We start from the raw sequence: 25,653 nt of genomic DNA on the forward strand, positions 1-25,653 counted from the left end.
CATTTGTATAGACGGTCATACGGTAGCAGGAGATGACGGGGCCCACCGGGGCTTTATACTAGTTCCGCTCCTTTTCCCCCTCAACACCAAATATCACATGTCACATGTGACACATGACCTTACAGCTTACAACATGCTGTGTTGTGACGTGTTGTAAGCTAGATCTGCCGAATGTTCACCCCAAAATATTCAAAACTAGGGTTCATATGTGGTAAGGAAAGCACTATACAAGCATCAATACATATCAGTGTTGATACATAGCTTTTGAATACATTTTGAGAACATTTAAACAAACACAAATTCCAAAAAATCCATAAAAATAACACCAAAATACAATATCATGATCATCATCATCAACAAAAATATAAATAAATTTGGTTTAGAGGGGGGAAAAAAAAGTAAGCTTACTTAGTAGTGGTATTAAGTATCTACGTAGGATTTAAATAAACAATAGACATGGATGATTAAATCCTAATATGAGTACCAAATCCCAGCGGCTTCATAGATGTCTGCAATACGAGCAGAGAGATGATTCACGCCAACCAGCGAGATCAAAAGAGATCCACTAAAGTGTTGATTTTTGGCGGTTTGCTTGGTTCCATGTCTGTACTGTATATTGTATCCATGGTGAGTGCATGGTGGTTAAATCACAGTTCCTGTTCTAACTGGACCTGTGTGTGGCCTCTCCCTCGTCTGTCACAGAGCCAGTGGTTCCTGGGGAGGAGCCTCAGATGCGTGAGGGGACTGGTCTGTTTGTGCTGATGCCAGAGAGTGCCTCCGCTATGAAAGGTACCATTCACAGGGGCGTCACAAGGGGGGGAGTGGGACTGAGTTACTGGGGCCCAAGGTGGAGGGGCCTTAATTATGTTATACTTTAGCTATTGAACAATAGCAGATATAGAAGCTCACAGTGGGGCACCGAGTGCCGCGCTGCGAGCTTGTAGATTTGTAACTCAAATTTTGCTTCTGGGGGGTTCCTGGAACTAAATATTTGAGATGGGGGTCCGTGGCCAAATACATATCATTTTGGGGGTCCTTCACATGAAAAAGTTTGAGCACTACTGACATAGAAAACATAGGTTTTTCAAAAAACCTTCAAAGACTTGCACAAAAATAGCAAATCTACAAGCTCGCTGTGAGCTTGTACCGGTATATCACAAAATAACGCAGTGAATCCGTGTACCCAGGGCCCAGAATTTGGTGCGACACCCCTGATTGTGTTCCTCCTTCCATCATCAACATCATCTGAGTCACATAATAATAATTAAAATAAATAAATAACCTTATATAATATTTGATCCGTAAAACAATGTACAATATGAATGAACGGACCACTGTAAAGCGCTTTGAGTTCGCGACATGCTTAGAAAAGCGCTATAAAAATGCAATCCATTATTATTAACTGTTGCAACAAAAAAACACAGAATGTGATATGAAAACATATCATTATAGAATGCTACTTTATGATATTGAATTACCCCATGGCAGTTGAAATGTGTGTAATTGCACAATGTTACTAATCAGCGTGTCACACCCATGCATATGGCAGGGAAGGACATCACCTTTGTGGCTAAAGTGGACTCCTCAACGATGACAAGGAAGCCTGCCATAAAATGGCTGAAGGGGAAATGGAATGACCTTGGTAGCAAAGCTGGGAAGCACCTGCAATTCAAAGAAACTTATGACAGGAACACCAAGGTGTGTGTGTGTGTGTGTACGTACTGTGCATGGCCACATTTGTCCATCTTTCTTTTCGGTATGTGTTTTCATATGCGCACAATTGTGTGTGTGAGTGTGTACAGTGTGCACGCTTTTACAGTATGTATGTATTCATTTAACTGCCTGCATTTCCCTCCCTCCCCCTTTATATCAGATCTACACTTACGAGATGAGCATCATCAAAGTGGTGGACGCAGACGCAGGTGGATACCGCTGCGAGGTCACCGCCAAAGACAAGACCGACAGCTGCCATTTCGAAGTCTCCGTCGAGGGTAGGTTTTGCTCAGAGACTCAGAGGCTGCTTATAATCACATTATTGTCATCTTCCACTGGGTGGATCCCCCGCTCCCATGTAAACCGGCCTTGTCAGCCAATAACTCAACCAGTGCAATGCACATTAGATCCCATCATTTAGTGGCTTAGCGGGGGTCATCAGTCCATTATTCCTTCGCCAGTCACCCCACTGTGTAATGAATGAATAACCTAGTGGAGCTCTCACCAGTACCCCTCCTTTCTGTCTGATTTCAGCCGTGCAAGAGGAGCAACAGCAGGCCAACCTCCTGGACGCGTTTAAACGATCGTGAGTGTTGGTGCGCCGGCGAGGTTTCTATTCAACAACGTGACACCCGTCACACTGTCTCCCATATGCTCCTCTATAGATCTCTGCCTTCTGGGCATCTGTCAGTCTGTCTACCAGTGTCTCTGCCTTGGGCGCGTGTCTATCCCTCCTCAATCCGTGCTGTGGTATCTGTGGCTTCTGTGAGATTCGATCACGCCTGTCACGTCCTACTGTCTGCGTCTGCCGTCTGTGTTTCAGGTTCACCTGAGGTCCCTCGTGGTTTAGTGTCTTTGTTGGTGGGAGGGTGGCGGGAGGGGGGGGGCTTCACTTGTCTTTGTGATGCCGTCACTGTATCAGTTTTCTCTCTCTTCCCTCCTCTTTCTCTCTCACTCTCTTTGATTGTGTTATGTATCTGTGTATAAATGTTATGTTTATATTCATGTACTGTATATGTACACGTCTTTCTGTGAGTGTGTAGGTCTGCAACACATTACAGTACAGTAAACTCTTCAGGGTTCAAATCACTCTGAGAGTGTACACATTGACCCAAATGGATTCATAATGGGTCAATCTTTACACCTCCTAAATGAACAATGAGGACTTTACTGTCAGTATCTGTGCACCCATGTGCATTTTATGTGGGCTGAAATCAGCTTTACATGTTCCATGTTTCCATGTTTTTAAACACTGTGTCTGTGATTTCCTTTCTCTGATCAGAGGGCAGGTTAAAAAAGGGTAAGATGAGAAACACAACATGCACAAGAATGTCTTCATATTGTGTTTGAGGTGTCTGCGTGTTTGCCCTGGAAAATGTGTGAGTTATCTTTATGAGAATGAGAGAGAGACAGAGGGAGAAAGGTGATAAATGAACCGCAACAGTTTGATTAGCCCAATATCAGAAACAGTCTCCACTGTCTTCTGTCAGGAAGTAAGTAAGTATCTCCATCTCCAATGGCGGGGCTCAACTGTGTGATTTTGATTCGTTTTACACTGTAAAGAGTGTTAATTTTAACCAGTGGTGTAAAGTAACTAAGTATATATACTCAAGTGCTGTACTTAAGTACAATTTTTAGGTATTTTAGGTATTTGTACTTTACTTGAGTATTTCCAATACTTTTACTTCTACTCCACTACATCTCAGATACAAATATTGTACTGTACTTTTACTTCACTACAATTATTTATTAGTTAGTTATTTTGCAGATATATACATTATAATATTATTATAAAACTATACATTAACCCGATTGTGAGCTTGTACTGTAGATCTGCTATTCAAACATTTTGTACTTTTACTTTGGTGCTTTAAGTATATTTTGATGCCTTACATTCTTTTTTTCAAGTACGTCCGATTAGTCTGTTACCAGCTAATCTCTGGCGTCATTGGCCCGGTCGGCTTCAAAAGTTTGCAGGATTGGTCCGTTTTGAACAAAATGCCTCAAATCATGAACACAGCATGTAATCTTGGTGAAATTGGGCGCGCACATTCCCACTAGGCAGAGGATGAAATGCCACATTTTACAAATCAGCCTAAAGGCCCATTCCCACTGGGCCAGATAACAGATATCTGGAGATATTTCTCCAGATATTTTTCAATGCAAAGTGGATGGTAGATACAGATAAAAAAAATATATACCACAGATATTTGCCACAGATACTTTTATCTGTGGCAAATGTTTTTTTTATCTGTATCTACCATCCACTTTGCATTGAAAAATATCTGGAGAAATATCTCCAGATATCTGTTATCTGGCCCAGTGGGAATGGGCCTTTATGGTGGCGCTATAACAGGCCCATTTGTGTTTTTACCTTTAGCTCCACCAATCAGTGTAAAAGTTTTTATGCACACTCCCTAGGCCTAGAAGCCAAGGAAAAACCTTTGCCCTGCATTTTTCATATTTGCCTTTCATAGCGCCACCAGGAGGCCGACTTATGTAAAACACATTCTTTCTTTGATATTACCATTCTCCATCAGATTGTATCCAAAATTCACAAATACATATCCAAATCGGTACACAGTATCTCTATAGTCATGTGATCAAGACGGATTTGTCCAATATTTCATATTCTATCCTAATCGGCTAACATTGGCTTCCAACGTTTGCAGGATTGGTCAGTTTTGAACAAAATGCCTCAGATCATGCACGCAGCACGCAGCCTGCGATTTCCGTGAGGTTTTGCACACACATTTCCACTAGGTCAAGGAACAAATGCGACCCTTTTCACATTGGCCTGTAACAGTATAACGCCACCCGCAGGTTGACTTTTGCTAAATACATTGGAACAAAATGCCTCAAATCATGCAAATCCTATTGCACCCAAGAAGACATGGCACCCTTTTCACATTGGCCTGTTAGTATTATAGCGCCACAAGAAGGCCACAATAACCTACCTGACCTGGCAGAGACCTGTGCTTGGAAGAGCACTGCTTCTATTATAATCTTTTATTTTTTCAGAAAACCGCAAATGGCAGCAAACCGCTCCATTTCCATTGAAATGCATTGGTAGAATAAAAGTGCTGTGTGACCGAGCCCTTAGGCCACAATTTGCAATTGCACACAAAATACCGTATATCCAAATCTAAAGGGTGAATTTCCATGAAACTTGCAAAGCACATACAGGCGGCATGGAAAAGGAACCCCACTGATTTTGGAAATGCAAAACCTTCCACTGTGTACTTTGCTGAGTATACAGTATTTGGATTCTTTGTGCACATTCATAAGTGGTATATGGGAGTCTGACTTATAACAGTTACGAAATTACCCTAGTGATGATTCTCTCTGGCAAATCAGTACTCTGCAGTGTATTCACGACCCCTTCGGGTATCACCTGAGCTTGCTTTTAACCTCGACAGAGGTGATACAAAAAGAACCAGTTTGTACTTTTACCGACTGGAAAAGCAAAAAGGCAGATTTGTGTCAAGGTGAGCTGGTACTATGCCGTGGATGATCACCATAGCAGACTCTTATCTTGGTACCCGCTCAGAGTTAAATTAACACTCCATTTTACTGTGTAATGTATTGTACGTCTCATGGGTGTCGTTCATCTCTGTGTACATCTCTGTGTACAGGAAAGCCTCTATATTCTCCAGCTGAATATAACCCCACTCTGTGTGTTCTGATGTCATTCGCTTCATTCACTCACTTGCACCCTTCCATTATGTGCTTCTATACTCCCTCAAATTACAGTGTGTTCCATGTTTGAAATAGCAGGATTATTGTTATATCCTCCAGTCATTTTAGGCTATTTCACACTGGTCTATTTGGATTTTGTGACTGTTAGAGAAGCACTAATTGCAGTGCTTTCATATGTGTACTGTATGTTCATATATCACAGAAGAGTGTATGTAGGCAATGGACCTGTACCGCTATATGTCAGTATAATGCTACATACTTTGGTGGTGTATGCCTTTATTTGCCTTGTTTACTGTTTGAACAGTGCAAGCTCTTGCTTATGTTGTGCCTCTGTGATAAATGTGTAGCTTGTCAGTGTCTTGTCCAATATTTGTCTGTCACTTGAATCTAGGGCGCCGTGGTTGTTCATAGTCTTCATCAAAGCTCTTTGCTCTATCCAATGTGTTCACTCACTCATCCAATTTCTTTTTGGCGTCAATCGGAAACAGAGCGAAGAAAGGGTAAGCCGTCACCAGAGGCCCCGATTCATTACAACCTCACCGAATGAATGACAGTGAATGCACTCACGTTGTGTTTGTTGTTCCTGTAATTGCGTCTCATAATTTCCTCAGCTATTTATAGGGCCTTTTTAATGTGGAAGAAAATGTCTGTGTCTTATGTAGGCCTATTATTCCAGTTTCTACCACTGCTCTTTCTCACCATTTAATCCAAAATGTATTGAATGGTGTAAGTTTTGTTTAACGTGCTGTAGGTACCTTGCTATTTAGATAGACGGCCACTAAAACTTTGATTCTTTCACATTTATCTTGAGATGAAAAGCGTCTTTATTCATTGCCTCCAGTGGTGATGGAGATGAGGACGCTGGTGACCTTGACTTCAGTGCTCTGCTAAAGAAAAGGTAAATTACACTCAGTGTGAAACAGTCTTTACTGTAACACTTTTGCCCTTTTACCCCTGTCTCATTCTCACTGTTTCTGTCTCTCTCTCTCTCTCTCTCTCTCTCTGATACACGCACGCACGCACGCACGCACGCACGCACACGCACAGGGAGAGAAAAAAAGAGGCAGACCCCAAAGATGAGGTGGACGTGTGGGACATCTTGAAGACTGCCCAGGCCTGTGACTACGAGAAGATTGCCTTTGAGCACGGCATCACAGACTTCACAGGCATGCTGAAGATGCTGAATAAGATGAAGAAGAAAAAGGAACCCAAGAAGTGTGATGGTGAGGAGGGATAGTATGGGAGGGGAGGAGGGAGGAAGAAGGGTTAGGCACCAGGAGGAGTACAGAGAGTGTTTTTTCGTGAAGTAAGCCCTGCTTCATCATTCAAGACTGTTGCACAAAACTAGTGAAAACAGCAGATCTACAAGCTCACGGTGCGAGGCGTTGTGTGCTTGTAGATCGGCTATTTTCACTAGTTTTTCATATCGATATGCAATCAGCACTAGATTGTGTTGGAGATGCGGAAAGTAACTAAGTAGATTTACTCAGGTACTTTACTTAAGTACATTTCTTAGGTATTTTTTCTTTACTTGAGTATTAAACATTTCCAATACTTTTACGTTTACTTCTACTCCACTTCATCTCAGAGGCAAATGTTGTACTTTTAAAACATTAGTTACTAGTTACTTTGCAGATTTTGATTATTATTATTACAAAACATACATTAACCACTTATTAACCGACAGTATATATATTTTGTCCATTTGAAAATGGCCGATCTACAAGCTCACAATGTGTCACATCGCAACGCATTGTGAGCTTGTATATCGGCTATTTTCAAAAGATTTATATACATTTGAAAACTTGAAATGGGACATTCCATATAATGAGTACTTTTACTTTTGGTACTTTAAATACCGGTACATTTTAATGCCAATACTTTTGTACTTTTGCTCAAGCACATTTTGTATTCCTGACTTGAACTTGTAATAGAGTATTTCTAGGTTGCAGTATTGATACTTCTAAGTGAAACGTTGGACTATTTCCCCTCCTCCTCAGCCTTCCTGTCCAGACTGGAGTCACAGTACACAGTGGACAAAGGCAAAAGGATCCAGATGTGCGTAGAGGTCGCTGACGCCAACGCCCAGGTCAAATGGCTCAAGAACGGAACGGAAATCAAACCCTCTGCCAAGTGAGCAAACCAAAGCTATCATTATTGGTGTGTACTGTGTATTGCTGCTATAGGTCAGGGCCTGCCAACTCATGCTTTTCACACAATACACCACCAGGTCTGCAGGCTGTCTCATGCCTGCAGTATCACACTCTCCAAGTACATCTCACATATAAGCACATACAGTACATACGTGCATGCACTCATGCATTAATGAGTGCATGAAACGTGCATTCATGCACAAGACATAATATACCTTTATTTAAGTGATTAAAGCCAGGAAAAGACAACACTTATGCCATGTCAAATTATTATGATATCCACAATTCCAGATGGTATCTAGTTGAGAGGCAATATTCAATATCCTTTCTGCCCCCCCACTCCCTGTTTGCCAGGTACGTGTTTGAGAGTATTGGCAACAAACGGACTCTCACCATCAACAAGTGCAACCTGGCAGATGACGCAGCCTACGAGTGTGTGATCGGAGAGGATAAGCTCTTTACGGAGCTCTTTGTTAAAGGTACGCAGCTCATTGTCTCCACCGCTTCCCTTTGTGGTGGAGGGAGCTCTTTTCAGTTTTGTGAGGGGTGTTATTTCAGCTCCGCGAGGCTTGTCTGCTCAGCTGGCCTCGTTTGTCTTTGCATGTCAGTTTTATGTCTCGCCACGATCCTGCTCTGTTGGCTGCTTAGTCATTATGTTTCTGATGCTTGAATTGTTTAGGCTTTATGTGCATCGCCCCCACAGCATTGCATTGCCGGCGTTTGTTTGTGTCAGATATTATATTCATTGTGTCTCTTTGTTATATTATATTCGTTGGGTCTTCTCTATGTATGCATGCGAGTATCAGAGTGTTTATTGAATGTACTGTAGCCTAAGCCTACACAGTGAAATTGGTGTGTTCATTTTTAAGTATAAAAAATGTGTAAAATGACAAAAAATATGGAATTGCTCCCTTTATGTAGAAACAAAAAAAGGTATTTGTTTTTAAATACTCACAGTTATATATCTCTCTCAGAATTCTGAATTTTGTTCTTGCAATCCCCACTTTTATCATATCATAGTCATAAAATTGCGAGAAAGAAACGTCAAGCCTTTTTATTTTTACTCATCGGTGGAAATGGGCTTCCATAATCACAGGTCAGGTTTTACACTTACAGAGTTAAACTCCAGATTTTAATTTGTAGCTGCTGTAATGGTTTTACACTTACAGAGTTAAACTCCAGATTTTAATTTGTAGCTGCTGGTAAATGAAGCATTCCCACTCATTATGTACCTGCATTATCACATCAGAGGCCATTGAAAAGGGTAACTGCAGACACTATTATCTATTGTCTTCTTGCATCCGTGTCCACATGTGGGCCCTGTCGCTGTTTGCGAATGTCTTTATCAATATCACTATGTTGTGTGTTGATTTATCCGGACATTACAGAAGGCAGTGGGGTGTTAAGCAGGTGGCAGACAGTATCTACAGCTCAGCATTGCACTGTCAAACTCTGTTACTCAACACATAAAGTAGCTGGGCTTTTCCCATGTCGTGGCATGGACTGGTGTATATTGTGTTCCTGCGAACATGACATGAAACCGTACATGTTAAAGTGGTTCCATGATTCACTTAGAGACAGAATTGATGGAATTGATTTCAACTGACACTGGAGAGGAAAAAGAGGATGTTTAAATGGACGACAGAGCAGTGGTGGAAAGTAACTAAGTGCATTTACTCAAGTAGCCTACTGTACTTAAGTACAATTGTTAGGTATTTGTACTTTACTTGAGTATATCCAATTTACAATACTTTTACTTCTACTCCACTACATCTCAGAGGCAAATATTATACTTTTACTCCACTACAATTATTTAAAAACTTTAAATAATGTACTTTTTCCAACACTGCGACAGATGGACGTTGAGATGACAGCTACAGTATAGCCGTCATCCCCAGAGTGTTGTGGTGCACTGCAGACCCATTTGCGCAGACAGCATATTAATTGTTAGGAATGTTGTTGTGAATGTGAATGAAAGTGTTACAAATTAAGTATTACACGTCTTTACCCAACTTCATTAGCGTGGGAAAGATGGTACATAATTAGCCACACCTTCCTCCCCAGAGATGGAAATAGATGCTAAATGAAGTAGGCTAGTAGAGACTGTATAAGAACTAAGAAGAGGGTTATTTAGTATGTCCAGCTGGTAGATGGGGGGGGGGCTCTGTAACTTTGTGGTAGAGACCCCTTGATGACGTTTGACCAAGACCTGTTGTCTCTCCCCAGCGCCCCCTGTCACCATCACCAAGCTGCTGGATGACGTGCACACCATTGTGGGCGAGAAGGTGGAGTTTGAGGTGGAAGTATCTGAGGATGGAGCTGATGTGAAATGGTGACGAAACCATTATTTTTACTTTTTTACGCTAATTCTACAAAATGTCTTCTAAAGGTTTTTTGAAAAATGTATGTTTCTATAATCAGTGGTTCTTATACACTTTTTCATGTCAAAGACCCCCCATGTAGTTTGGCTACAAACCTTGTGCGTGTGTCTGGTGCATGGTTATTGGTTATGGTGTTTCTTTATAGGATGAAAGATGGCGTGGAGCTGAACAGAGACACACCAGGTTCAAAGTACAGGTTTAAGAAGGATGGCAAAAAGCACATACTGATCATTAATGAAGCTACCAAGGAGGACATTGGAACCTACTACGCTATCACCACTGGTGGAGAGTCAAAAGCAGAGTTGGAAGTTGAAGGTACCTTGTTTCTTGTTAAAGAGGTGGTGCCATAGTTTTGTACTTTTTCTGGTTTTCATGTGTCTAGGAGGTTGACAGTATTTCATTAGACCCACTGGTGTGGTTGTTATGAGCAATTATGTATTGTATTTTGGGTTTCTTCCTCGAGGCTGCCACCTTGTGGATCAAAAGTGCCGATCCAAAAACACAGATAGAGTGACATCATATAACCATCTCCTCCCCTTTTACCATTCACCCAACACTGTGGTTGTGACTAACTTCAGCTGGGTCACCACCCACCATGACAACAAGGCATACTTAAAGGAGCATGAAACCCCGCCTCTAATTTGTTTTATGGGATTTCAGAACATGAAAAGAAATCTGAAATGTAGGCGTGGTTATCTGCCGTTGTGGGGGGAGGGGGCGGAGTAATGCGTCTTCTATCAGAGAGAGACAGAGCGAAGCTGTCAGCAGTGGTCACTTGTTGCTTTTCCATTTCGGAAACATTTTTTAAAACCAGCCATTGGAGGTGTAAAAAGTATAAAGATTCTGCAACTCCATGTTCTATAACCAATTAAAATGTGCAGGTATTTTACAAACAAGCTGTCTGAGCTTTTATCCATGGACAAACTTTCTCCAGCTCTGGACCACGGAACCAGTGAAGAATGGACGCTAGGCTAGCGTTATAGCTATTTGCTGTGTAGTGTGTGTGTGTGTGTGTGTGTGTGTGTGTGTGTGTGTGTGTGTGTCGTGACAGTGCGCGCACACACACAACGTCCACACACGAAAACGAGCAGATCTACAAGCTCACAACGCGTCGCAAAAGCGACGCGTTGTGAGCTTGTATATCTGCTATGTAGCTATGTAGCCTAGCTAACAGCCGTAGCAGCAGAAGCTTCTCATGTAAACACGTTGGTTTCGGCTCTACGGCTATTAGCTAGCTAGGCTACATACATAGCCGATATACAAGCTCACAACGCGTCGCTTTCGCGACGCATTGTGAGCTTGTAGATCTGCTATTTTTCGTGTGTCGACGTTGTGTGTGTGTGTGTGTGTGTGTGTGTGTGTGTGTGTGTGCATGTCACGACACGCACGCACGCACACACACACACACGCACACACACACACACACACACACACACACACACACACACACACACACACACACACTACACTACACAGAAAATAACACAGGCACCACACAGTGTAACTGTCTGTTGACAGCGCCTGCTCTTCTCTCTGGCTGAAACAAGCATACAGTGAAACCACGCCCCCCCTTGATACGACTCTGTAAAACAAACGTTAATATTAATTAGATATGCCTACGTCACATTACACAATAGAACAGTGATAGCTAATATTTAATGAGTGGCGCCAAAGATTTCTTTTTGACCTAGAAACTGGAAGTACACAGAAATAGCTACAGAGACAGCAGAAAGCTCTGAATCCCCAAGCCTATGGGCAAATTGAACCATATCACTGCTCCCTATCACAAGTGACTCATTGATATAATATATATTTATTAGAGATGTTACCGATCAATCGGCAATGGATCGGATCGGGCCGATCAAAGTGTGATCGGTGATAATCGGTGGTTTAGATCAAAAGGTAAATTCACCGATCCGATCCGATCCGATCGGTGCATCCGATCAACCAGCCGTTCAGTATGCCCACTTGAGGCCATTTTGTGGTATTGATTTCCACAGTGCTGAAGGAATAATTAGTTACTGCTATGATAATAAATACATAGTAATGCTGGTAAATAACTATAAGGCAAATATATAAATGAATTCATGAGTGAATTAATTAATTAAAGTTAAAACATTAACATTTAGAAAATATAAATAATATATAAACCAGTAAGACTCCCTAATCGGGAGATAAGCGACCGTAGGTGGCTTATCTCCACAAATAGGGCAAAGATTTGTTTTTCCAAAATCTTCCTGATCCATGTTGATGACATGAGTGTAGACATGCTGTGTAGTGATATTTGTGATTTTAGGGCAAAAACTGTAGGAGCAGTGTCCAAAAATGTGTTTTAAAAATCGGCCTGAAGGTGGCGCTAGAATAGGGCCATGTGAGAAATGAGGGGTGGGGTCTCCGCGTTGCCTTGGCGGACGAATAGGTACCGGCCCCGGCTCTCCCGGACGCTCCTAGCCCGAGTTACGGCATTTTATGTGCGCTGCAGTGGCAGGGGGTCCTCCACTGGGGGCGCCACCACTTTTGCATCCGTTCTGGAGCACCAGGAGTCGGTGGTCCCCGGGAATTCCCCGTGAGCAGCCCCGTTGGGGTGGTCATTTGGTCATTTTTGCACATTTGGTCATTTTTTACATCTGGGGGTCCCCCAGGGACCTGGGGGTCCCTGGGGCTCCGGGGGTCCTTGGAGGTTGTAGTTTGGCAGGCAAGGAGTGTGTGTGTAAAATCTGGCATGGATCGGGTCAACAGGTGCGGAGATATAAGCAGGGAAAAAGTGTGACGTGTGACGTGTGAGCACATTTGGTCATTTTTTACATCTGGGGGTCCCCCAGGGACCTGGGGGTCCCTGGGGCTCCGGGGGTCCTTGGAGGTTGTAGTTTGGCAGTCAAGGAGTGTGTGTGCAAAATTTGGCATGGATGGGGGCAACGGTTGTGGAGATATGAGCAGGGCAAAAGTGTGACGGACTCACTGACTCACTGACTGACTCACTCACTCACTCACAGATAGCCCGTGGAGGTTTTGGTAGTAAATGCGACCTACGGTCGCAACAAACTGTTTTATGTGTCTCATCCAAAGCTTAGATTTAACCTGAATCCTATTGTTCTTGAAGTATATCTGATCAGACAATAAGGCATAATAATTCAGCATAATATCAACTATTGTAATGAAGTGTGGAATTTGAGCAAATGGCTGTGTAGACAGCCTCACTCCAAACCTCCCCAAGGCAAGACGAGATCTGATTAGGTTTGTTTGTGTTTCAACTGAGTTCTAAATCCTGCTCTTTGTTTAAATGGCCACCTGTGGACCCTAAAGTCATAAAAGACAGTGAAACTGCCAGGCATCTGCTGAGCTCCTATCCTATCCATCCATGTGTTTAGCTTAGGGGACAACATGCTGGCCGTCCCATCTTGTCTTCTTGACATTCCTTAGCAAAGTATAATTTAAGGTTTACAGACTTTACACTCTTTTAAATGGTAGGATGCAAACACATGTTTTAAGGGCTTAGGTTTATATAAGTGAGATATACAGTATATGCATTGCACATTAAAGTAGACATTACATTAAGAGTGAGTTAGGTTTAGGTCTGACATGAGATCTTGACATGAGACACATGGTAGGGTAATCTATTTTGGGAGGTCTCTGCAGGCAGCGGAAAACTACAGAGCATCACCAAGCCAGATCTTTTGTTAAGATTGGAGACCAAATCCACCTCTGACCTATGACATAGGAGTCTTTGACCCCTCCTCTTTGTTAGATCTGTACTGTATTTAGGTGATAGCAAAATGTGTCTTGAGAAGGAGAGAAGCCCGCGAACGGCGGAGGACTGTTGGAAAAGCTGGGAGCTCCCGCTCCAGCTACTCATGGAACTGATACTCTGTCAATAAAGAACAACTCTACTGAACAACTCTGCTGCTTTCAGTCATCACCTCTCAAGTCCTTCCTGGACCTTTCAGAGATTCAGTCTAATAATTCAGTCTAATAGGAGAAACAACAGAAATGGTACCAAAACCCTGATTTACTACATTCTATAAAGAGAAAATATGACACAGTTCGTTATGTCTTGAAAGCACTAAGACGCTGGATAACTCTGTCACCCACAGATTTGGTCACATTTTCACGTGTCCTCACAATAGAGGGCATGCACGTGACATCATCATCATACCCGGAAGGTGTACAGATGGATCCACGTGGTTACATTTGTACACTTACAGAGTTACACATACATAAAATGTACAATTTCAACGTGTACTAACTACCCTTTCCCTGCATGTACCACTTCTCTCTTCACGCTGCCCTTCTCCTTGAAAGGCAGAAATACCTGTGAAGACATGTTTCTCATTCACTTTTCTCTCGCTCTTCCTCCTCATCTTCTGTGCTTCAGACAAGGAGCTGGAGGTGCTGCAGAGTCTGGCTGACCTGTCGCTGAAGGCCTCAGAGCAGGCTGTGTTCAAGTGTGAAGTGTCGGACGAGAACGTGAAAGGAAAGTGGTTCAAGGACGGCGTTGAAGTGCTGCCCAGCAAACGCATCAAAATGTCACACATCGGAAGGTAGTGTCGTCGTCCCGACATGTTGGTCGACTACCTTTTTTTACTGACGAAAACCCAAAAAGAAGAATAAATACAAAATAATGATGGCTTAAACTAAGGCTAAATATATTCGTTAAATATATTCACACACACACACACACACACACACACACACACACACACACACACACACACACACAAACACACACACACACACACACACACACACACACGCACGCACGCAAGCGCGCACACACACACACACACACACACACACACACACACAGAGAACCCTTAAGGGCGTTATCAGGAATATCAGTCCATCCAGCAGACGACATGCCATGGCGATAATGGTCACACAAGGTGAAAGCCATTTAGCGTGATTCTCACTCCCTGATATTGCATTATAAAGTATGTTGCCGGGTGACTGTATTTTGCATAAGCGTGGGTCATGATGAGATGTTTTCTCCTTGGTAATAACATCTGGTAAAATCTTCCCAGGATTCACAAGCTGACGATTGACGACGTGAAGCCAGAGGATGCTGGGGATTATACCTTTATTCCTGAAGGCTATGCACTTTCTCTCTCTGCCAAACTTAACTTCATTGGTAAGAGAGAGAGAGAGAGAGAGAGAGAGAGAGAGAGAGAGAGAGAGAGAGAGACTGACAATGATATGAGGCTCTTGACGGTTTTGCTGAATACACGCAAACCCTCTCAAAGTTTGAATAACGCTGATTCACATCTTTTTCCTATTTTCCTCAGAAATCAAGATTGAGTATGTTCCCCACCAAGGTAAGTCTGGTTTTAGCTGAATATATCAAATGCTTTTTACTGGCTTGATTGCTAAATGCGCCACTGTATATGGGCACTTTTGACAACAAGCCTTATACTCACCCCCCACACCCTCTAAAGGCCGATTTATACTTTGCCACGCGACGCCGTCATGCACCGAAAATAGTCGACCTACGAGCTCACAACTAGTCGCGTCCGCGACGCACCGTGAACTTGTAGGTCTGCTATTTTCGGCACGCAACACTGTTGTGCGATGAAGTATAGATCAGGCTTATTGCTGACCAATCACAGAGCCTCCCAAGATCCATCTGGACACCAGCGGCACAGGCAATAAGAACACCATTGTGGTTGTCGCTGGCAACAAGCTCCGCCTTGATGTGGAGATCACAGGAGATCCCGCCCCCACTGTGTGTTGGATGACAGGAGACACAGTAAGGACTGCTCTCTCTCTCTCTCTCTCTCTCTCTCTCTCTCTCTCTCTCTCTCTCTCTCTCTCTCTCTCTCTCTCTCTCTCTCTATCTCTCTCTCTCTATCTAATGCCCAATATATCGTCACTGTTGGGCAGAAACCTTGTATTTCCAAGTTTCACATTTTTACGTTTTTTCGCAAAGTAAAGCACTGCTTCATCATATAAGGCCATCGCACAAAAGTAGTGAAAACAGACGATCTGCAAGCACACAACGCCTCGCACCGCATGGCGTTGTGTGCTTTTGATCGGCTGTTTTCACTAGTTTAGTTAATTTTTTTAAATGACAAAAACAAACGCTTTTGGACTTACAGGTTTCCACCCGACAACGAAGATATAACTCCTAGCTATTTTCGATGTACTGTATGATGAAGTACATTATATGTGCTACTTTTGCTCTGTCTCACTCATTACTCTCTCTAGAAACGTATCTCTATTTGTGAGACCGTAGTAGAGCATACGTGCGGTGCATGCCTCCTTCTGACGTAGGCCTATGTCTGTGTGTGTCAACATTCTGATATATCCTAATATATCCTAATATGTCACTACATGGTAAAACAGAGACAAACAGTGAATCACCTGTCACTGTAGCCATTGTATCCTAATCATCCACCCCCAACCTATTTCCCTCCCCCCCTCTCTCTCACTCTCTCTCTCTCTCTCTCTCCTTCCCTCCCTCTCCCGCTCTCTCTCTCTTTCTCTCAGGTGATGGAGGAAGGTGAAGGAAGAGTCCGGGTGGAGACAATGGAGGGCCTAAGTAGCTTTGTTATCGACGGGGCAGTGAGAGATGACGAGGGGAAGTACTCTATCACTGTGACCAATCCTGCCGGAGAGGACAAGGCTCAACTGTATGTCAAGATCGTGGGTCAGTGCCTCTTTATCATTTTGTCTTTTTCTTTTTGTCTTCAGGGTCTTTCTCTATTAGTCCCACACTCCTCCACTCTCGCTCCTGTAGATAAACTCGGGGTCAGTTGAGCCGTCACGGGTGAGCGTTATCTCATTAGCTGATGCTACAGGTGTGTTTTAAATAATGCCTGCTAGCTTTACAAAGCTAATCATTCTTGTCTTTTTGGCAGCCGAGGCAGTAAGGAGAGGAATCGGTGTCCAGCATCACAACAGAGCATAATGTTCCACACAAAAGAAAACATCATAATTAAAAAATGTTTCGCCAACAATCTAAAAATACATGGTTAACATGGGAATGTAAGAGTGATGACTGTTTACCCTGCAAGCAACACAATTTACCTGGAAACCCAAAATACACTTACCCACACTCTCTTTTGTCTAGTTCTTGTCTCATCTCTATCTCTCTGTTCTTTCTTTCCCCAACTACTTGCTATCCTGCTGTAACCTGTCTCTCCAGATGTCCCCGACCCCCCTGAGAATATCAAATGCGTGTCAGTCGGAGAGGACTTTGCTACCGTCACATGGGACCCGCCTGTGTTCGACGGTGGAGTTCCCATTAAAGGTACCCCATCCCCCCCCCCCTGTTCTCCTCCCAACAGCATCTCCTCGTTGTCGGGTGGAAACCTTGTACGTCCAAAACCGTTTGTTTTGTATTTATCATTTTTAAAATCATTTAAACTAGTGAAAACAGCCGATCTACAAGCACACAACGCCTCGCACCGCGAGGCGTTGTGTGCTTGTAGATCAGCTGTTTTCACTATACTTTTGTGCGATGGCCTTGTGTGATGAGGCAGTGCTTTACAAATATTTACACATTTGAAACTTGGAGATACGAGGTTTCCGCCCGACAGTGACGATCTGATGTTCGACATCTGATGTCTCAACCCCAGGAGAATTACACTCACTTTGGAATCCACACTGTTTATTTGTTACATCGCCACGTTTTTATAGTCACTCCAGAAAGGCTCTGCTGCTGCGGCTGCTCCTGCCTCAGAAAGAAATGACCTTGCTGTGTTCTGCCAACAGCCCACCCCTCCTCCCCCTCCCCCTCCCCCAGGCAGTGGTAGAAAAAGCACTGTGGATTATATTTAAAGTAATAGTAGCAATACCACAGTGTAGAAATACCATGTTACAAGTAAAAGTCCTTCATTGAAAATGTTACCCTGAGATGTGGAAGTATACTGTAAACTTGAAATGGTGTCTTATAAACCCATGAGGGTTGGGCACTTTGTGTGCAGGACACAAAAAATAAACTAATCAATCAATCAATCAATCATATACTCTATCAAAAAATGGAATTGCTCGGGTAAACAAACATACCCAATTTTCAGTACTTTTACTTCTACTCCACTACATCTCAGAGGCAAATATTGTACTTTTACTCCACTACAATTATTTGAAACGTTTAGTTACTAGTTACTTTGCAGATTTTGATTATTATTACAAAACATGCATTACAGCCACTTGCCTACAATACATTTTGGCCATTTGAAAATAGCCGATCTACAAACTCACAATGCGTCACATCTATTTTCAAAATATTTTATTCATTTGACATTTTGAAATGGCAGTATGGCACATTCTGCACAATGAGTACTTTCTACTTTTGGTACTATAAGTACATTTTGATACCAATACTTTTGTACTTTTACTGAAGTACATTTTGAATACAGGTCTTTACAGATCGTATTCCTACATTGCAGTATTGATGCTTTTACTTAAGTAAAGAACGTGGGTACCTTTTCCACCACTGCTTACTTAGTAAGTACTTGAGTAAATGTTGTCTTTACAGATCGTATTCCTACATTGCAGTATTGATGCTTTTACTTAAGTAAAGAACGTGGGTACCTTTTCCACCACTGCTTACTTAGTAAGTACTTGAGTAAATGTCCATAAGTTGCATTCCACCTCTGTCTAGGGCATTCACCAAATATTCGAATATTCGAATGTTCGAATATCAAAGTCACTATTCGACGTTGTTCACTGAAGTCGAATATTCGCTTATTTTATTTTAGTGTTTTCTCTTTAAAAAATATAGTTTATAAAGCTTGGCTAGATAGAAAGTCATAAGAATGAATTGTCAATGCCCCTGGCGGATGAATGTGTTAATGCTCTATACCAGGGGTTCTCAAACCTTTTTAGGCCGTGACCCCCAAAATAAACACAAATGAACTGGGGTCCCCCACCCTGACAAGCACTTGGAATTGTAGGTATTACATTTAATATGACTCTGTTCCACAGATAAATATTGTGAAAATAGCAGATCTACATGCTCACGTTGCGAGGCGTTGTGAGCATGTAGATCGGCTATTTTCACAATGTTTCTCCTCTTGCTGACTTAATATTTGACAGTTTGGCCAGTCAATATTCGACTATTCGAATACTTAAGAGGTCGAATAATTCGAATACTAAAAATCACTATTGGTGAATGCCCTACCTCTGTCCTCAGGGTACCTGATGGAGAGAAGGAAGAAGGGCTCCGACAGATGGACCAAGCTGAACTTTGACGTGTACGAGTCCAACACGTATGAGGCCAAGAAGATGATTGAAGGCGTGATGTATGAGATGAGGGTGTTCGCTGTCAACGGCATCGGCATCTCTCAGCCCAGCGCTACCTCCAAGCCCTTCATGCCCGTCGGTGTGTGGCAGCCGTTTGTCATTACAAATGCCAGTGTTCATTTGAAGCTGCAATCCATTTCAAACCCACATGAGAGACCCCATTTCTACCTCTCAGCCCGGATGCGGTCTCTGTGTGGAAAGGGGAGATGTTGCACTTATGATCTTCTGTCAAATTACTACTTGTCAGCCAGTAGGTGGCCTAGCTGACACCATGTGGGTGCTATTTTTGTCCATGCTTTACCCCTTATCGCTAAACTTCTTTTCCTTTTTTTACTATTTTGAAAAACATTTCCAAATACTTCAAATAGCCAATCTACACGTTGTGATATTGTAGATCAGGTATTTGAACTACAACGTTTAGGGATGAGGGGTAAGGCATGAGTGAAAATGGGGTCCCATGGGTCTAGATTTCTCAGTGGAAGAATAGGGAGACTACCTGTAACCACTGAAGATGTACAAGTAGTTACACTCTACAGATTGGTTAAAATAACTTTTAATAATTTAAATAATTTCCGGATTGCAGCTTTACAGCATACAGAGCATACACATGGAACCAAAATATGGTTCCATATTTTACTGCGTAGAAGGAAGGATATTAACGGAGGATTTGCTCACTATGCTCAGTCTAAAGCCAAATTTATGCTCCATCGCACGGCGCTGCTGCATGCCAGAAATAGCAAACCTACAAGCTCACAGTGCGTCGCATCCGCCGCGCCTTGTGAGCTTGTAGGTCGGCTATTTCTGACGCGCGACGCTGCCATGCCACGAGGTATAAATTGGGCTTAAGGCAGCTTAACCCTCCAATCCATTACTTTCCATATTAAGGGTATTAATGACCTCCTGTCTTCTGCAGCCCCCACCAGCGAGCCCACCCGTCTCACGGTGGAGGATGTCACCGACAGCACCTGTGCACTGAAGTGGCGCCCGCCAGAGAGGATTGGAGGTGGAGGCATCGAAGGATACATCATCGAGTACTGCAAAGAAGGAAGTAAGGACGATCATACTAATGTGTATGTAATAATAACGGTATGTTGCCCTATTATTTTGGAGCCATTTGTCAAGAACTTTGCACCGCATGTGGTGTATATGATAATGAATTTATTTATATAGCACTTTTCCAAACGAGGTTACAAAGTGCTTTACAGACAAACAAGCAGCATAATAATCATACAGGTTAATACAAATACGACAACGTTTATTAATACTAAAATAACAGAGAAGAAAAGACAATTAGTAATTGATAACACAAAAACATATATCGTCACTGTCTGGCAGAAACCTTTTTTTTTTCGCAAAGTAAAGCCCTGCTCCATCATATAGCCATCGCACAAACGTAGTGAAAACAGCTGATCTAAGGGCGTTGTGTGCTTGTAGATCGGCTGTTTTCACTAGATTAAATCATTTTAAAAATGATAAATGCAATACAAACGGTTTTGGACATACAAGGTTTCCACTCGACAACGACGATATGCATTGTCCTATCATTTTATTATTATAAAACAATACACTCGTATTATCTTCTGTTAATCCCAACTCAGGTGATGAGTGGGTGCAGGCCAACACGGATCCAGTAGAGAAGACCCAGTACCGGGTGAAGAATCTGCAGAAGGGAGAGAAGATGCTCTTCAGAGTGGTAGCCGTCAACATCGCTGGACGAAGCAACCCCGCCACCCTGGGACAGGCTGTCATCATCAGAGAGATCATGGGTCAGACATGTCATGTGTTCTAATGTCTGACATAATTTTGTAAAAGAAATTATACCAACACCTTCTATCGTATGCTGTACATGTCGTTGCTGTTGGGCATAAACCTTGTGTCTCCATATATATGTTTTATTTTTTGTGAATCTATGCCCTACTTAAATCGTGTCTTAAGAGTGTCGCACAAAAGTAGCCAAAATAGCTGATCTATGAGCCCACAATGCGCTGCGTTGTGAGCTTGTAGATCGGCTATTTTTGAAAATGTTTGAAGTGAAAGTGGTTAAGTGTGTCTGTGTTTTATAAGTCTTTTATAAAGAACTGCATTGGATCCTTGGGAACAGGTTCTTTTGTCCGTTTCCTGAAAAGTAGCCATTTTGGACATACTGTACAAGGTTTCCCCCAGACAGCGACGATACGAAGGAGCTATACTGTGCTTACTGTATGTTATAATATATTACGTATTCATACATAATATAGGTCTGCAGGTATACAGTACATGCACTTGTACCATATTATGTGCGTTTACACACCAGTTGCTGCACACCAACCAGCACACCCATGCACACACAAGCAGGAATGACAGTACAGTATATACTGTATGGACACCCCCTCCCCCATTCATGCTTCTACCACCCACTCCTCTCCAACATCCACTTAACCTTTCTCTCGCTCGTTCCCCTCCATCTATTCTGCAGAAAACCCGAAAATACGCTTGCCTCGCCAACTGAGATCCAAATTCATCAGGAGAGTGGGCGAGAAGGTCAACCTGGTCATCCCCTTCCAGGTTAGAAGGAGACCATCCAAGCTCTATATATCTTAGCTTTAGGAGCTGAGCTCATGTGCACTGGACTATATGTGAATTATAAGCATTGTACTGCTGCATTTAATAAAAATAAAAAAACAGTTGTATCAAGATAGTAAAGAATGAGTTACCTCATTCAGTAGCCTTGTTAAATGTTCTTTCCCTGCATCTAGCCTGTTCTGTATGAATCATAATGAACCATGAAATCAGCATGTCAACTCCTCAGCGTGGTTCTCAAACTAGGGGTCGGGACCAGATGATTAGCTTAATTTAATGTAAAAGAAGAATTCTCACTCAACGGTAAACAAACCAACATAAGTGTATACAGGGTATCTGCAAATTTATAAAGTGACAATTTAAGGATTTTCAAGACCGTTTTAATACCAAACTGACCAAAAGTTTAAGTAAGCAAGAGGCGAACATTGTGAAAATAACAGATCTACATGCTCACACCGCCTCGCACTGCGAGGCGTTGTGAGCATGTAGATCTGCTATTTTAACAATATTTATCTGTGGAACCGAGTCACATTAAATGTAATACCTACAATTCCAAGTGCTTGTCACGGTTGGGGTCCCCAGTTCATATATGTTTATTTTGGGGGTCACGGCCTAAAAAGGTTTGAGAACCCCTGATATAGTGTAATCATACCAGTTAATGATGTGAATTCAAAGAAATACCGGTAACCCTTCCTTTTACCGTACAGTAAAATAAGGCCATCCAGAACAACTATTTGGATAATCAACGGAAGGCACATTTTGCCTAATAGTCTAATAAAAAAATAAGGTGGAGATGTTGGAGATGATAAGATGTACGATTGTACGTTCACCTGCCTGTTAGCAATTAAAATGTTCACTCTCTGTCTGCAGGGTAAGCCTCGCCCTGTTGTGACCTGGTTCAAAGACGGCGTACCTCTGGAAGACAAAAGCGTTCAGATTACAATCACTGAGCTGAGCTCCATCTTCTTCATCCGCTCAGCAGCAAGAGACAACTCTGGAAAATACACGTTGACCGTCCAGATCGACGACGTATCGGACAGCGCTGACTTTTACGTACAGGTCGTAGGTCAGTTTCAGTCACGAGGCTGCTGCCACTTCTCATGTACACCAGGGTTCTTCAACAGGGGGTCCGGGACCCCTAGGGGGTCCTCAGAGTTACTACAGGGGGTCCTCCAAATCTTTGTGGGACCTTTTTATCCTCCTTTTTATATTAACCATTCAAACCCTAGAGTCCATATTCGGAGAACTTTAGCCAAAGCTCACAACAGCTATTTTCAGCAAAGAGGTTTGGTGTAGAGGGGAAAAAGAGCAGACCAAGTACAGAGTAAAAGGTTAAGTTTATTAAGTAATGACGCTTCACGTACAGGTAATTAAATATCTGAAAACACAAATTGACATGATTCCATAATACACTGACTGCTGTCAAACAATGAAACTTATTATGGAATCTATGAACAGGCTTTGGGGGTCCCTGCTTCATCTCTCTCTCAACTAAGAGGTCTTTGGCCTGAAAACGTTGAAGACCCCTGATGTACACGTTTGGTCCCGTTATGTGGCTCCACTATGGGATTAGACTTCATATAGTCCACACTTTCACACGCTGTACCGTTAATAGCCTTCTTTTTTTGGAAGGGGATGATGGCGTGAACCCAAATCTGTGGCATGTCAGAGTTTTTTTAATTTGATAATTCCCCCCATTTCGTACTCGCAGGGGATCTGTGACTTAAAGTAGCACATCATCAAAGCACTGATTCCCCCCTCTCATAATCCTGACTCCTGCGCTCCCACTGTGGCCTGCCAGCTCCTTCCTCAGCTCACGGCACATCTCCCTGGGTCAGGGTGCCGGGCGGATTATGCGGCGGGGTTCCGCTGGAATTATTTACGTGTAGAGCGGGATTAGGGTTGGATTTGTGGGGGCACTTTGTCACTTCTTCCGCTTAGCGGGGTGGGGGTGGGGTGTGAAAGAGGCACACCAGCTCCCCTTGAACAGCTCCACCAGCCAGACTGTCACAGCACTGCTTCAGCAAGAAGCCAGCAACATAGAGCAGGATTAGGGGCAAACACATCAGCGCTGCTCTGCATGTTTGCACTGTACTTTTACTGTGCTGTTTATGTGCGTGCATGTGTGCATGAGTGTGTGTGCGTGAGAGAGAGAGCGACAGAGAGAGAGAGTGCACAGGGTGAGATTAATGGCAAATGCCTTTCTGTGGCATACAGTTTTCTGTGTACTGTATAGCGTGGAGCACAAAGGAGGATTGATGATAATCATACTGTGCTCTGCAGTGCCGTGGGTCTGACAGGCTCAGTATGGAGCCTCTTCCCTTTGTCTGTGTTGTGTGCCTCTGCACAGGAGCTCCTAGTATGTACAGTAGCTTACCCATTTTCTCCTAGTATGTACAGTACAGTAGCTTACTCATTTCTCCCTTCAAACTCTGTCTCGTCTTTTGCTTCACTGCCAGTCTGCGTCAGTCTTTTCTTCTGTGGGTGTGTTTTAAGCTTGCAGATCGGCTATTTTCAATGTATGTCAGTGTAAGTGTAAAATCACCACCAAGGCCCGCCAAAATACATTTTTGTCGACAAAATCAACTGTAGATTTAGACGACTAAAATGTTATCATAATTAGTCGACTAAAACTAAAACATTTCAGCTGACTAAAACTGACTAAAACTAAATTAAATTGTATTCAAAAGACTATGACTAAAACTAAATCATAATTTGCTGTCAAAATCAACACGGCTTCGACCTTCTGTTTCCTTTCTCCAACTCTCTCTGTTTGTCTGTCTCTCAATGTGTTTGTCTCTGTCTCTGTCTCTCTCTCTCTCTCTCTCTCTCTCTCTCTCTCTCTCTCTCTGTGTCTTTCTCTCAGACAAAGCAGAGAGTTATTCCACACTAGTTGCCACAAGCACTCTCCCCATCCTTCTCACTTGGACTGTCTCGTTTTCTGCTGCCGCTTGTCTAACCACCCTGTCTTGTTTGCAAGCCTCACGCTCATCCTCCATGTCTATGCTCTAGCGCTGTCTCCGCTCCAGTCCTGTACCCTACTCTTAACATCTCTCATCCACTCTGCAGACAAGCCTGGTCCCCCCTATAACGTGCACGTCACAGATGTTTGGGGCTTCAACGCCGCGTTGGAGTGGGATCGGCCCAAGGATGACGGCAACTGCGACATCGATGGTTACTTTATCCAGAAGGCTGACTTGAAAACCAAGGTGAGCCCGGTTCAGAGGAAAGGCCCCATGTGTGTGTATGTAGTGCAGTAGAATCCAGCAGCCAATAGAAACTGACTACACTGTCAAATCCTGAGTGCTAATTTAATCACTTTCAACCTGGCGTTGATATTTTGGGCATGTTATTATACTGTAGATAAAAGAAATGCAAATATTGTCAAGAGAAAAACAAATATTTGTGAAAATACACTTGTGTTTCGCATTACGACACATTTTGAGCTTGTAGATTGGCAATTCTCGTTATTCGTAAGGAAAAGTATATACTGTAGGCTTAAGTGGAGTTATATACGGTAACATTTTGTATACTCAAAGTTATGGATGTCTCAATTAAGCCAGGGATTTTACTGTTGTATTGTGATTCAATGGAAGCTGACGAAGAACAGAAGAAGCTGGTTGCCTTTATCTCTCCTAATCTTTCAGACAGAATCTGCTGTCAGCACCACTGCCATAAACACGTAATGTTGTTGTTAGTAGCATATAGAGGACGTATAAAGGTAGACGCCTCCTCCGGCTCTGGGGCGTTGGTCAAAGAGGACTGGCAAGCTTCCGGAATTCTGAAGGACGCTTCCTTTTGCGTCGCAGAATGGGATGCTCGGTAGGCCAATCAGATGCAGGACTCCCTCTTTCCTACTGCAGGGGCGCAGAGAGCCTTCCACAGTTCCGCACTTGCGCCAGTCCTGT

The 25,653-nt window shown here is 42.9% G+C and overlaps 1 protein-coding gene across 1 annotated transcript in view; it reads left to right on the top strand.

Moving 5' to 3' along the window:
• mybpc2a (myosin binding protein Ca) overlaps positions 1 to 25,653 on the top strand; it is a gene marked incomplete at both ends in the record, with an annotated part of 60,025 nt that overhangs the window by 27,702 nt on the left and 6,670 nt on the right. Inside the window, 22 exons of the mRNA XM_080723266.1 lie at positions 703 to 789; positions 1,550 to 1,698; positions 1,874 to 1,991; positions 2,248 to 2,299; positions 6,254 to 6,310; positions 6,460 to 6,635; positions 7,413 to 7,545; positions 7,920 to 8,044; positions 9,792 to 9,897; positions 10,092 to 10,261; positions 14,319 to 14,484; positions 14,965 to 15,071; positions 15,226 to 15,255; positions 15,547 to 15,686; positions 16,427 to 16,586; positions 17,085 to 17,189; positions 19,077 to 19,265; positions 20,100 to 20,234; positions 20,785 to 20,952; positions 21,642 to 21,730; positions 22,616 to 22,811; positions 24,815 to 24,954. Coding sequence (XP_080579392.1) covers positions 703 to 789; positions 1,550 to 1,698; positions 1,874 to 1,991; positions 2,248 to 2,299; positions 6,254 to 6,310; positions 6,460 to 6,635; positions 7,413 to 7,545; positions 7,920 to 8,044; positions 9,792 to 9,897; positions 10,092 to 10,261; positions 14,319 to 14,484; positions 14,965 to 15,071; positions 15,226 to 15,255; positions 15,547 to 15,686; positions 16,427 to 16,586; positions 17,085 to 17,189; positions 19,077 to 19,265; positions 20,100 to 20,234; positions 20,785 to 20,952; positions 21,642 to 21,730; positions 22,616 to 22,811; positions 24,815 to 24,954 — 2,798 coding nt within the window. The remainder of the gene's footprint in view (positions 1 to 702; positions 790 to 1,549; positions 1,699 to 1,873; positions 1,992 to 2,247; positions 2,300 to 6,253; positions 6,311 to 6,459; positions 6,636 to 7,412; positions 7,546 to 7,919; positions 8,045 to 9,791; positions 9,898 to 10,091; positions 10,262 to 14,318; positions 14,485 to 14,964; positions 15,072 to 15,225; positions 15,256 to 15,546; positions 15,687 to 16,426; positions 16,587 to 17,084; positions 17,190 to 19,076; positions 19,266 to 20,099; positions 20,235 to 20,784; positions 20,953 to 21,641; positions 21,731 to 22,615; positions 22,812 to 24,814; positions 24,955 to 25,653) is intronic.

Source organism: Nannobrachium achirus (genome assembly GCF_963921795.1).
Source record: "Nannobrachium achirus genome assembly, chromosome: 4".
NCBI classification, from domain to species: domain Eukaryota; kingdom Metazoa; phylum Chordata; class Actinopteri; order Myctophiformes; family Myctophidae; genus Nannobrachium; species Nannobrachium achirus.